Source organism: Suricata suricatta, chromosome 8 (assembly GCF_006229205.1).
Source record: "Suricata suricatta isolate VVHF042 chromosome 8, meerkat_22Aug2017_6uvM2_HiC, whole genome shotgun sequence".
NCBI classification, from domain to species: Eukaryota; Metazoa; Chordata; class Mammalia; order Carnivora; family Herpestidae; genus Suricata; species Suricata suricatta.
The window spans coordinates 89,268,024-89,281,489 of NC_043707.1; the positions used below are offsets into that span (position 1 = coordinate 89,268,024).

A 13,466-nucleotide genomic window follows, 5' to 3' on the forward strand; every position below is an offset into this window, starting at 1 on the left:
CTCCTAATCTTTAATAGGGGTGTTAGAGTAGTACCTGTCTCATACAATTATTTTAATAATTAATTGTGATAAAATATGGAAAGCTTTAACACAGTGAGTGGTTATATGAAAGAGAATGCTCAGTAAGTGAGAAAAAAAATAGTGTACAAGCAAGTGGGAATCAGGGAAGACCATGATTCCAGGCTGATAAACAGTAGCATTTAGTCATCTGACTGTATCAGAAAGCCACCACTGCAACATCTTTTATACAGAAGAGTTAAGCAGACACTATGTTTTCAAAATGCTTTTGTTGTCATCACAATGCTGTTTGTATTCTGGTATTGCCATTCTGATAGGTGGTTTCATTGCATATCTTAGATTTGATACATAAAGATTGGCTTACTTGTCAGACTTCAGAAGTATACCCCCCAGGCCAGAGCTAAATGTGCAACAGTTAGCAGAGTGCCTACCACAGCGCAAGTGCTCCAGGCAAGTTTGTTACATGGCAAAATCTTCAAATCACACAGTCAAGCAGCACAAAATACAAATACATCACATACTTCAAAAACGGACGAGGATGCTGAGGATACCTCTTATGTAGAAGTGTGTGACCTGTTATGTAGAAGTGTGTGTGTGTGTGTGTGTGTGTGTGTGTGAGAGAGAGAGAGAGAGAGACGAGAGAGAGAGAGAGAGAGAGAAAGAGAGTCAGTTGAAAACAAAAACAACTCAAGCTAAAACAACCACACCTTTGAAGTTACATCTCATAAGTGTCTTTCAAACAGGTATAACTGAGAAGATTAGCACTTTCTACACAGCTCTAATGTTCGCAAAAGATGGTATTTGTTTCTATTAGAAACAAGCCTTTGGAGACCTTCTTAGTGTAGCCTGTTAATGAAATCATTAGAAGAGTCCGTCCACATTGCCGAGCTCTTGAAGAATTTCTCTCACTTTTTGTTTATATTACTGAGTGAGGACAGATACCTTTAATTTGGAAACAATCACGTTCAAATTTGACTCTGACATTTTCCCTCCTCTCCCATATCCACACCATGGTGGACTGTCTTCCACTTCATATGATTCATTGGAACATAACTCTGAGATGTTTCTTGAATGAAATTAGACAGTTACGTCACACATTGTGTTTTCCATTATCTGCTGAGTCTGAGTGGAACAAATCTGAAATTGGGGCATGTAAGATACAAACGTCTTCTGACCATTAGTTCCCAAATTGAAATGATTTTCTACCAGTTGTGAGCAAGTGTCCTGGAGGATTCTGATGTCCGTGAATAAACAGTGGGCTGGGAATGGACACAACACTTGTGACTCATCAGTCAGAAACACACCACTCTCTCTTTTTTTGAGGGAGGTGACCCCTAAATAATAGACAGACCTCTCACCATTATTTTCTTCAGGAAAATTTCCCTCAAGTTTCAAAAATTCACCTAATCCTTCTGAGAATGGACGGTGTGGTGAAGTTATCGGGGGATGCTGATCTGATAATATAAAAAATGCCTGGGTTTCTATCTCCCATGAGCTGTTAGAGAAAGAATCCTTCGACGGAGAGTTTTTGCCAGAGAAGCATTTGCTAACTGAACTGTTTATAAGCCCTTGCTCTTCATCAGTGTCACCTGACTTAGAGCTGCTGAGTAGAGTGGCATATCTAACAGAGGGCTGTCTCCTGCTTTCATCCTCAGAGGTTACCACGCCGCTCTCGAGCTCAGAGAAGTTAGCACTGTGGGGCTGGTCACTGATACAAAGAGAACCCTTTTCGAGATCCGGAGTTGTCACAAGTAGAGAGACCATAGTTGTTGGCACCATCTCATCTTTATTTTTCCATGATGTGTCAACACTGACATCTTCTGAAATCGTTTCAGGCTCCAAAAGAAGAGGACCAAATGTCACTGATTCTGTTTGCTTGATAAAAAGATGCTCAAATGTTTCTGGCTAAAAGAAAAGACACATTTTAATGCTCAATTGTATTATTATTATTATTATTATTATTATGTTTCACTATGACATCATTGCAGAAATGAACGTGTAAAAGGCTTACTACCAAAGGACGTAAGTCCAGCACACATTAACTTGTTTGGGACTTTCTGAAACAGATATGTCAAACATCAAATGGGAAAGTGTTTAAAGTGGGATGAGACAGACTTTGGTTTGAGTCTTTCCACTTCTATGACCATGGACAAGTACATTAACCTCTTTGCCTTTTGGTTTCTTCATCTGTAAAAAATGTGTTCAGTCAACAGTTGCTTCCTAGCATTGTGGTGAGGAATAAATTGGAGAGGGTCTGAAAGTGCTTAGATCTCAATAAAGATTGGTTGTTGCATATCTCCTGAAGAATTCCTAATATTTTACAGCAAATAAGGTTTCCACAAACTGAAAAATTTAATCCTCAAATGAAAAATTAATTGAAACAAAATCAAATGAAGAAAGCTACTAGTCCAAAGATAGTTAAAATATCTATGCCATGACATTAGATACGATATAAAGGTAAACTATTTGTGACTGTTGAGACTTAATCTACCTGACACCATTCTGAAAAGCATTTAAGGCCATCTGTTCAAGAAACAAGACCTAACACCAATTTGCTGAAAACAATGATGGTAAAAGAGATGATCACAGACTCTTAAATCACCATTTCTTATACATAACTTCATATAAAAATACATACTATGAAACATGTGGAATGAAGACAAAGACACAAAACAAATGCACATCATATATTTTATAAGAATGCTGGTTACATCACAACAAAAAATCTTGCCAAGCAGCTACAAATCAAGAATGTAAAAAGCTCAACTCATGCAATATAAACATTTTGAAAAAATAAATGCAAAATAAAGAACACTGTGGACACATCACATTGAAAAATTAACAAAACTAAATGAAGTGCTACTGAAAATGTGTTCAATTGTAAATCATACATCTGATTGACCTTTTGAATTTTACAACTTTTAAACTACTAGAATGAATTCAAATTTATTGCCTGAAATAACAGTATGTCCAACTATTCTTCATAATAGCAAATATACTTCATTTAAAAACACAATTCATTAGCATGAAATGAAATATATTGGTGATAATAACCATAAAGAATAAATATACCAAATGCTAAATATAATAAAAATGGAATACATTTATGTAGATATTAAAATGCTGCATAATGACAAACATGTTAACATACCTTCTCTGCTACTTATGAACATAAGATATGAAAACTGCTCCTATACCTTTTTTTCTGGTGGAAATTTATCATTAGATTTATTATTTGTTCCAAGTATCTACTTGCTCATTTTGTTTTTTCTTAAACTTACTATTCAGAGTGCCTTAAATTTCTTAAAATTTGAATGAACCTAGAAATTAAGATATCAAATAAAGGAATTACATGCTATCAACATGAAAACAAAAAATACACACAAATAGCCAACAGCATGCAGACTCACATGTGTTCTTTAGATAAGGCCTCTGGTATATTTTATGGCCTCTAAAACCTTATAACTGGGCACTAATTATTGATACCAAATAATTTACATGTCTTTAAATGCATTCAGATGGAAGATAATAAGAAATCACATACCCATATATTATGGAAGCATATATATTTCATCAATGGGTCACAAGCCTTTATTAAAAGTACGTTCATTAAAAATCATTTTAATCATTATATGCACCTAAGTTTTAAAGATTTTAGAACAGTCTGGGAACATACTAAATACATATTCAGCTGGTAGGAATTAAAGAATATTCTTTCATAATTTCACACTTAGATTTTATATTCCAATGATACTCAAAGTCAATGAAGGGAAAAAGGACACATTCTTGCTCATTTTTAGGGTCTTTTTTTGGTAGTCAAATAAAACTATGAATGAAATATAAGTGTAAGTGATCTAATTTTAGCCTGAATTTGAACATTATTTAGGTTCATCAAACAGAGGCTTTGGTTTATTTTGAATGTGAGCAACACTTAGTATGCTAGCATAAGAGAAATGGCAAGGGTCTTTTTTTTTTTTTTTTTCAGGAAGAGATGTCTTATCCTTGTCATGAACTTTTTTAAAAGCTCCCTTTTTGCCTCACTGTGTACTTCTCTGCCTGCCAGAAGCTCTGGGTGGTTCAGTGTAAATAAATTTAAAAAGGAACTTCACAAAGAGATTGAATTGGAGACTGATGTGTTTTCTGATCTGGTCAGTCTGACCTGGACATGCCAGGTCATCCTGATATGAACTGTGACTTCCATTGGACTGTGACCAGCACAAACTCTAACTTCTGGCTTTCTTTGAACTGAAATGGAAGTTAACACATAAGCCGTTTGCAAGGATACCAAAAATGGAAATTCCCAGCTTGACCACAGTTAGATAGACATAAAAGCTACAAGACATTCAAAACAACACCTAAGTGGGTCGGTTTATAAGTTCAGATGTCTATAAAGGAATATAAAATGGAAATTTTTGGACATGAAAATACTAACTAGTTTTACTGTCTTTTATAATTAGATTCATTGTGTTTGCAAAGTCATGTATCAGAAGTTGCAGCTTTCATCTAGTTACAGCACTGTCTACTACTTATCGGATAATATCTACTAAATACATGGGAAGGGTAACGGTCACAATTTTTAATGTTTTATGACCACCACACAAATCACAATCAAAAGCCAGACACCATGAATAATACTTGTTAAACTTTAGGTGACCTGAAAAGTAATCATATATTCGAACTGTAATGGACTTAGACCTACATCTTAACCCCAAATTTACCCTTCTATTTTAAGTTCTAAATTGGCATCATCCACATTTTATTTCTCAATAGTCCAACCAAATATTTTTTAAGATTTGCCTCCCCTTCTTCAAAATGTAAAAATCTTCTAGTACTCTAGAGAATGTTGGGAAGAATTGAGTTCATCAGTAGAGATCATGATTAAGCTTCAAAGAATATCCGTTCTCTGTTTAGATAAAATAAGAAAGCAAAACAAAAAATCACTCAGAAAGCAAAAGATAAAAGATTTTAAAAACATTTTTCTGTCAGGCATGGATTCTGGACTAACAAATCTTCTGTGATACTACAGTAATGCACCTTTTTAGGAAAGAGCAAAATTTTGAACTAATGTAGCCTCTTCTATTTTCCTAAAGCGTGCCTTAACATCACACTTTAAGAACAGTCTTGGTGACCTCAGAAAAGGAAAAACTATACAATAATAATAGAATAAGGAGAAAAGAACAAAGAGCTGGAAAGATAAATAGGCGGGGGAGAGTGTATTAGAGAAGTATTAGCTTGGAACAAGAAAAAGAGGAGAGCAGTAAAAACAAAAACTTAAAAATTAAGAGAAAGAAGAGCTAAAATATTGAAGAATAGAATAACAGACTATTACCATGATTTCTCTAATCTAGGAAATCTAATCTAGTCAAGGGGGGAATCTAAGAAACCATCTGGTCCAAGTGTCTCCCCCCTTTTTTTTTTAAACAAAGTAACTGGGGCTTAAATTTTCAGAGCTAATTAAGGCAGAGTGAGGACCCTGACTCAGTTCTTTATTTTCTTTCAGTCCAACAATATTTCTATAAAACAATGGAAAGATGAAAAAGATATCCTAAATTCAAACAGCCAAGAAAACATATTATTTGTTTTGCTTTTTCTACTTGCTGTGTTAGATTTCAGCTGATTAATTCATTCTCTCTTCTGGGTCTCTATAACCAATGGGCATGTAACAAATATTAAGAACACGAAAGTAAACAAAACTGAAATCATATTCTAGGGGAGTGAGGTGGACACTTCTTAGTAATGTGCACTCCTAAATAGAACTTCCAACTCAAAACTGCACCAGCTCTCCCCACTTCTGTAAGGCCAATTCAGAGCTGCTCTGCCTGTGAGGCTGGTATTCTGAGAACTGCAGGCCTTTGAGCTTCTTCTTTGGAGGCCTAGAGCAGACAGAGGGATCTTGGATAGTCTTTGAATCACAAGGAAAAATCCATTTGGTTTTAGCTTTCCTACTCCTAAAGTAAGTTGTTGACTAGAGGACTCTCTTGGGAAGAAGACAGCCAAGAAGCAGGGTTAGATCCTCAACCACCAAAAAAATTACAGATGATTTAGACTTCGAGGAAGAAAATGATAGATTAGGCAACAGTGCTAAAAAGGAAGATAAAAAAACACATTGGTTACAGTCTTTTAAACACTTGAAAATGTTTATTAGAAGAAAAGCAAGTCTATTGCATCACTATATTTTTCTCCAAGAATTCAACTTTAAGATTCTGATTTCTATACTTATATTTTATTTTTAATTTCTTTTTAAGATTCTGAGTTTTAAAGTATCAAGAGAAAGGGTGTAGCATGGTATTCTGGTTCAAGATGACAAGCTGGACACATTTGTCTCTCATCTTTTTAGAACTCTGTTAGAATGAAAATGGACAAACAACAAATATATACCCACAGCACAGAAGATAAGCTGAGAAGGCAAGAGGGAATAACATTTGAATTCACTTCTAAAAGATGGAAAACAACCGAAAGAGTGTAGACCAACGAGGATGAGCAAAGAAAGCTACAAACCAAAGTATCTCCACAGCGGGCTGTGGCTGAGGAGAAAGCCAGTTTGCCCAGTTGAATCCAGCTGCAATGGTGAGTGAAGAAAAGACAGGTAAAAACACAGGCAGATAGGAGGGAACAGGGCTCTGCCAGTTCTCTGCTGTACACAGAACCTTTATATTAGAATTATCTTCCACACCCAAATTGAGGTTTTGTTTTCAAAAGCAACTATGGAGATATCCAGGGAGCCACCAGAAGCTGTGGGTTATTAGTGTCTGTGAGTACATTTTTCCTCAGCTAGCCAGAGCCGAATCTACCCACCCAGGGCAACAATCCCTGCCTGTAAGCATTGGGCTCCCAATGAGCTTATCTACTGTTTCATTGTAAAACATTAAAGGAAACCAAAGAATTACTAGATATTTGGGGAAAGTCTGAGATTAAAAAATTAAAAGCAAATATAAACAAGAAGAAAATATGATGCCGGCAGAAAGGGAATTCAGAGGAAAGGAAAAAAAGAGAATTTTTCAAACAAACAATCATCCTTAAATTGGCCCTTCTAGTAAGACTTAAGAAAATAGCATATGCATAAAACCAGAACCTAATACTCCGAGAAAAAAAAGCTTGCAAATTTACAAATGGAATAGTGAATAAAAGTTCAACAGATACACTAAAAGAATAGCATATAACAAGGTCTCAAATGTAAAACAAAAGACCAAAAAAAATATTAAAGAGATAAGAAATATAGAAGATCTATGCTGAGGGTTCAACAACTAACAAATACAGATCCTAGATAAAGAGAACAAAAGAAACAGGGAGGAAAACAGCAAAGAAATAATATAATTTCTTAGATATGACAGAAGGCATAGAATTGGAAGTGTCTTCAAGTTGTGACCAAGCTAAATGAAAAAAGAACCTCCCAAGACCCATCACTGAAATTTTAGAACACACAAATGGGGAGAATGTTTTAAATGCAAGAAAACTACAAGTAAGCAGTGAGGACTAAAAATCAGAATGGCATCTGACTTCTCAGAAGCAATACTGGGTGCTAGATAGATGATGACACAGGAATTGCTTCCAAGTTGAATTGGAAAGATTTGTTCAATCTAGGAATTGATACTCCACCAAACTATTGATCAATGAAGGCACAGTGAAAAGAATTTCAGGCATCAAGAAACTCTGACTTAGCATATAACATTTCTTAGGAGGTTACTTAAGGATATAGTTAATCAAGAAAGAGGAAGGAAAGGAACTTAGGAAGCAGCAGTCACTAGAAACCAGTAAAGAAAAAATTCTGGGTGATAGCTTGTAGAAATTTTAGAAAACACCTTATCCAGATAGAAGGAGGAGGATATAGGGTTTCCTGGGCAGAGTACACGGGGAAGAGGTGTCCAGTGAAGAAGCTTGTACAATAGCAGCCCACAGATATTCAAAAACACTTTTAAAGAAGCAATTAGTGGGGTATCTGGGTGGCTCAGTCAGTTAGGAATCAGACTTCAGCTCAGGTCATGATCTCACGGTTCATGAGTTCAAGCCCCATGCTGGGCTCTGTGCTGACAGCTCAGAGCCTGGAGCTTGTTTCAGATTCTGTGTCTCCCTCTCTGTCCCTCTCCTGCTCATGCTCTCTCTCTCAAAAATAAACATTAAAATTTTTCTTAAAAAGACAATTCGAAACACTAAAAAAAGCAACAACAAACCCAAAAAAACTAAAAATGAAGTCAACTAAAATTTGACCAACAGGTGAAATATTTCTAATACCTTTAAAAAAAAATTCTCTTGTGACATTGGAACTACCAAGAAATCTCATCACATACATTACTTGTTTTTCAAGGAAGAGTGTTTACATACCCATAGCAATGTTAAGTGCAGTTTATTGACTTTCTATTTTTAAAATGTTTATAGGACAAAACATGCTATCCATCCTGACTTAGAGCAGAGTTCTATTTACATCGACTGGAAAGTGGAGAGAGCAATGGAGGGAAAGGTAAGAGTGCTAATGTCTTTATTTAAAAATAAAGCTCCTTAGGAGAAAAGCTCCAAGAAGTGGTCTTTATTGATAGAAATAAATCGAATTTAAGAAGATTCTTCTGAGGTTGCCGAGTAATTACTGAAAAAATTGAGGGAAAAAAAAAAAAGGACAACACAGTATGTGGTAGGAGCATGGGGAAAGGAGAAGAGAAGGAAAAATATGCATATGAGTAAATATTTATTATAGTCAGAAATCAGTTGATAATGTCTACATTCCATAGTGGGTAAGCATATTATTTTTGGAAATATAAAGGTGACCTGCCAGAAAAATTAAAAGCAAACCAGTTTAAAGTAATGGCATTTGGAGAGCAAGACTAAAGGTAGCTAGGGGTGTAGGAGGACACTGTACTTTGCAATAAATGCTCTTCCATACTCTTTCACTATTAACCTATGCAAACTAGTCAAATGTTAATGCAAAAACTTATTTTTTTAAATAATTGGACATTTATATACCCAGAGAACAAAGAGATATATACAACTATGTTCCCTGCAGTGCTGTTTGTAATAAATAGAAAAAAGCTCTTAAACAACTTAAATATCTATTACGGGAATAGACATATGAATTATAATATAGTTATGGGATGGAATACAATGGGCCAGTCCACATGAGTGAACTACATTAATGGAATCAACATGGAAAGACCTCCAAAAACAATACTGAGAACAAAAATACTTTTGAATGATATGTAAGGCACAATAGCATTAATTAATGCCAAAAGTATTATTGTTCATTGGTCATGGACACACATATACAGATGTAGGATAATACAAAAACACAAACTACACAAATATATACTATAGTCTTGAAAGTCAGTACTCCTAAAAGGGAAGGAGGGACTCAAACAAATGAGTGGAATAAGCAGGACAAACTTTATCTGTAATTTTTATGAATAAAAAATATGAGGCAAATACAGATTTTGATTAATTATAAACCAAAAGGAATGGGAATGAAAGCTTAAAAATGGAAGAGATGATTTTTAGGGAACATTTTAGAAACCAGGTTAAATGTCTAAAGAATTATAAGTATAGATTACTTTCATAGAGCCAATGTTCAAAATAATCTGAGTGTGAAGAACAAATTAAAGGAAACACTTCATGTAAAAAATTATTATCTCCATAAAAAATACTGTCGTTTTTAACAACAATGGACTACCACAGTATGTTTGCCTTGCAATACATTGTGGGTTTTTTGTTTGTTGTTTCCTTTTGTTTTAGAACGGGATGTATCCCCCTTTGCTTATCCATTCAGCATTTGATGGATATTTGGCTTGTTTCCACATTTTTGGCCATTATAAACAATGTTGCTATGAATATGCATGTATAATTCTCTGTGTAAATACATGATTCCATTTCTACTGGATATATACCCAGCATTGGAACTACTGGGTCTTTTGTTAATTCTATGTTTAACTGCTGAAGAACTGTTAAGACCATTTTCCAAAAGGGCTGCACCATTTTTTTGTTTATTTATTTACTTTGAGAGAGAGAGAGAAAGAGACAGACAGACAGAATCCATGCTGTTAGCACAGAAAGGGCTGCATCAGTTTGCATTCCCGCTGGCAGTGTATGAGTTCTAATTTCTCCACGTTCTCACCAACACTTATTATCTGTCTTTTTGATTGTAGCCATTCTAGCCAGTGTAAAGTGGTATCTTGTGTTTTGGGCTTGTACTTCCCCAATAGCTAGCAATGTCAAGCATATATTCATTAGTGCTTATTTGCTATTTATAGATCATCTTTGCAAAAATGTCTATTCAGATCTTTTACCCATTTTTAGAATTTTGTTAAAATATATATAACATAAAATTTACCATTTCAACTATTTTTAAATGTACAATGGCACTAGTTAAATTAAGTAATACATTGTTAATATGGAACTGATGGCAAGGGTAGCAGTTTGAGTCCAATGGACCAGGGTTTAACCAAGGTTTTTACAAGAACAGGATAGATGATCAAGACAAACCACTGAACCACTCTGACACTCAGTTGGTCATCATAAAATTTACAACTATTAAGCCATGAAAGAATAAAATAAAATAAAATAAAATAAAATAAAATAAAATAAAATAAAATATGAAAGCAAAGAACCAATAGTAAATTTGCTTTACCCTCTTTAGAAATACAGGATGAATTACACTATATTATTTTTCTCTATTAGACTATACACTTATTTTATTTATTTAGGAGATAAAGTAGAAGATAAGATTTTTTTTAATTACTGAACTTTAGAAGATCATATGTTTACCATTAGTAAAATCCTTGAAATTATATTCTTTTTCACTCTTCAAATATCCCCATTATATTCCAAAAACTCATTTATTCCTGACTATGTTATCTGTGTACCTATTCAGCCCTAGAAATAAATTAAGCATCTTAAAGACTAGTTGTGTTCAAACAATATCTTATAAGATTATATAAAGTAAAATATTTGCAGAGAGGAAAAAATCAGCCTTACAAATATGGATATTCATATCCACTTTAAGTATCTTAAAAATTCTTCATACTTCTTAGTTTACCAGAACATAGAAAACTTTAGTGATATTTCAGTTGCCTTGTATAACATGTCTGTCAGATGATCTGCTGCAGCTTTGTGCCCATTTTCATCACATCTATGTGAGACAGAAGGAGCACATAGTCTACAAATATTTCCTGACCAAACCTCTATCCATCAAGTGGTTCCTTTGCGCTTAGCATTTTCCGGAAAGGGGAAAGATCATTTGGTGCAGGCTCAAACTGCTGAGGTGGGCCTGATCATTTCCCTGCCCTGCTAGACACTTAGAAACCATTTTCATGGTGGTGCATGAGGAAGACTTCAGAGCTTCACATGTTGAAAACAGAATATTTTACCTTCCCTTAAAGAGACAGTGAGATAGTTATTCCCTGCATTCATACATTCTTGTATAGTAAAACATTAAAATTTTTGCTTATATAGGCAGTTTTTCTGACCAAAAAATGCTCATATTACAAGAACCCCTCATACTTAAGAAAATTAAATATTACATAATTAAATTTTTTTAAATAATTTATTTATTTTTGAGACAGAGAGAGACAGAGCATGAGTCAGGGAGAGGCAGAGAGAGAGGGAGACACAGACTCCGAAGCAGGCTCCAGGCTCTGCGCTAGCTGTCAGCACAGAGCCTGACGCGGGGCTCGAACCCACTAACTGTGAAATCATGACCTGAGCTGAAGTCGGACACTTAACCAACTGAGCCACCCAGGTGCCCCACGTGTAGTTAAATATTACACTGTCTTTTAACCTCTCTATTTTCAGTTTGTGAATGTGCTACCATCCTTCCTACCTCAGGGATCTATATTTGCAGGTGGCTTTGCCTGGGCGCTACCCTTCCACCATAAAACCTACTTAATGACAACACATCTTCCAGAGCTTAGTTCAGTTGTCACTTTCCTATCTTCACCCTCTCATCCCCATCCATCCTACACACTAAGCTCAGCACACTGGATCCTTTTCTTTTACAACATGTTGTTTATAATTATTAGTATATTATATAGATTATATATATATTATTATTTTCATTATCATTGATGAATGCTTATCTTTCCCACTAGACCACTTGCTCCAGGAGTTTCTGTTTTCTGATCATTACAACCTGAAGGTATTGCATAGTGACTAGCACAGAATACGTATTCAACAAATAGCCCAAGAATGAAAGAGTGAAACAAATTAATGAATGAATTTTAAAATGAATAAACTATTTTGGAGATAGGTAAAGAAGACAAGATCTCTGTGTTCTGCTTTCCAGCCAGCCACTCCTCTATGACCTGTTTTATTTCCCAGATCCTAAGGAAAATCTCTTGAAAATTTGTTTCCAAAGATCCAAGCAACATCCTAGACTTACATATACTCACTATGTGTTTAATGAATGAATGAACAACAAATAAATATATATGGCTGAAATATCACTATAGCTACAAAAAATGTTACTGTATGAATTCACAACGGAAGAGCGAGGAGAGGAATAAATATTTTATGAATTAAAAAAAATCATGACCTCTGTTTAATGAAAGGGGACTCTATGACTTGCAGCGGGTAAGGGCATAACTGAGAGAGGTGTGGGGCTGGTTGGACTCAAAACAAAGTGAACCTTCTATATAGAGAAAGATCATCTTTAAAACTAGTGCTGCCCGATCTGAAGATAAGATAGTGTCATTTCTGCTTAAAGATTACAATTTAATTGTTTGCACTGTTATATCTACAATAGTACATATTTGTTCATTTGTTCACTGATAATCTGGAGGGCAGTGTTTTTCTAACCTCACGTCACAGGACATTAGTATTTGAAATCAATGTACTGGGTTGCTACCAGTATTTTTAAAACAAAATAGAATTTTGAAAATACCACTGCATATAATGAAACCATTTTGAACATCTTTTTTCAGTTTTGCATATGTACATCTATGCATGTACTAGGCTGCAAGGTAAGATGTATTTCTTACTGTGGGTCATGGTCAAATAAGAAAACAAATTGAAAGCCACTGCTACAGAGAACAATGACTAACAACAAGCTCCACAGTGAGACAAATGGGCAAGCCAAGCCTGGTTCTAAAACAAGTCACCTAATCACTACAAGCTTCAGGTTTTTTTCTTCTATAAAATGGAGATAATGATACTTACCCCACAGTGTAACTTAAAGAATAATAATTTAAAACATATAAATATGTAAAACAATCATAACTGTTACTAAAACTTTACTATGTTACAAGTGCCATCTTCTTCAATCCCCCAATCTTATGATGAAAGTTCTATTAAACTTCATTTTACAGGAAAGGAAACTGAGATACCGCAGATTGAAGCAAAAATCTTAATGCATATATGACTACGTATCTCAGTGATTTGCACATTCATAGGCAGACACTATTCTGAATTACCAGCAATGCTTTACTGAATCCCCACTTTCATACTTTGCATGCAGCAGGAGTTCAGCAAATATT

At 34.8% G+C, this 13,466-nt stretch overlaps 1 protein-coding gene across 1 annotated transcript in view; it reads right to left on the reverse strand.

Moving 5' to 3' along the window:
• Positions 1 to 1,013: 1,013 nt before the first annotated feature.
• LEPR (leptin receptor) overlaps positions 1,014 to 13,466 on the reverse strand; it is a 76,800-nt gene continuing 64,347 nt past the window's right edge. Inside the window, exon 20 of the mRNA XM_029947759.1 lies at positions 1,014 to 1,923. Within this exon, the coding sequence (XP_029803619.1) occupies positions 1,096 to 1,923 (828 nt within the window). The 3' untranslated portion in view covers positions 1,014 to 1,095. The remainder of the gene's footprint in view (positions 1,924 to 13,466) is intronic.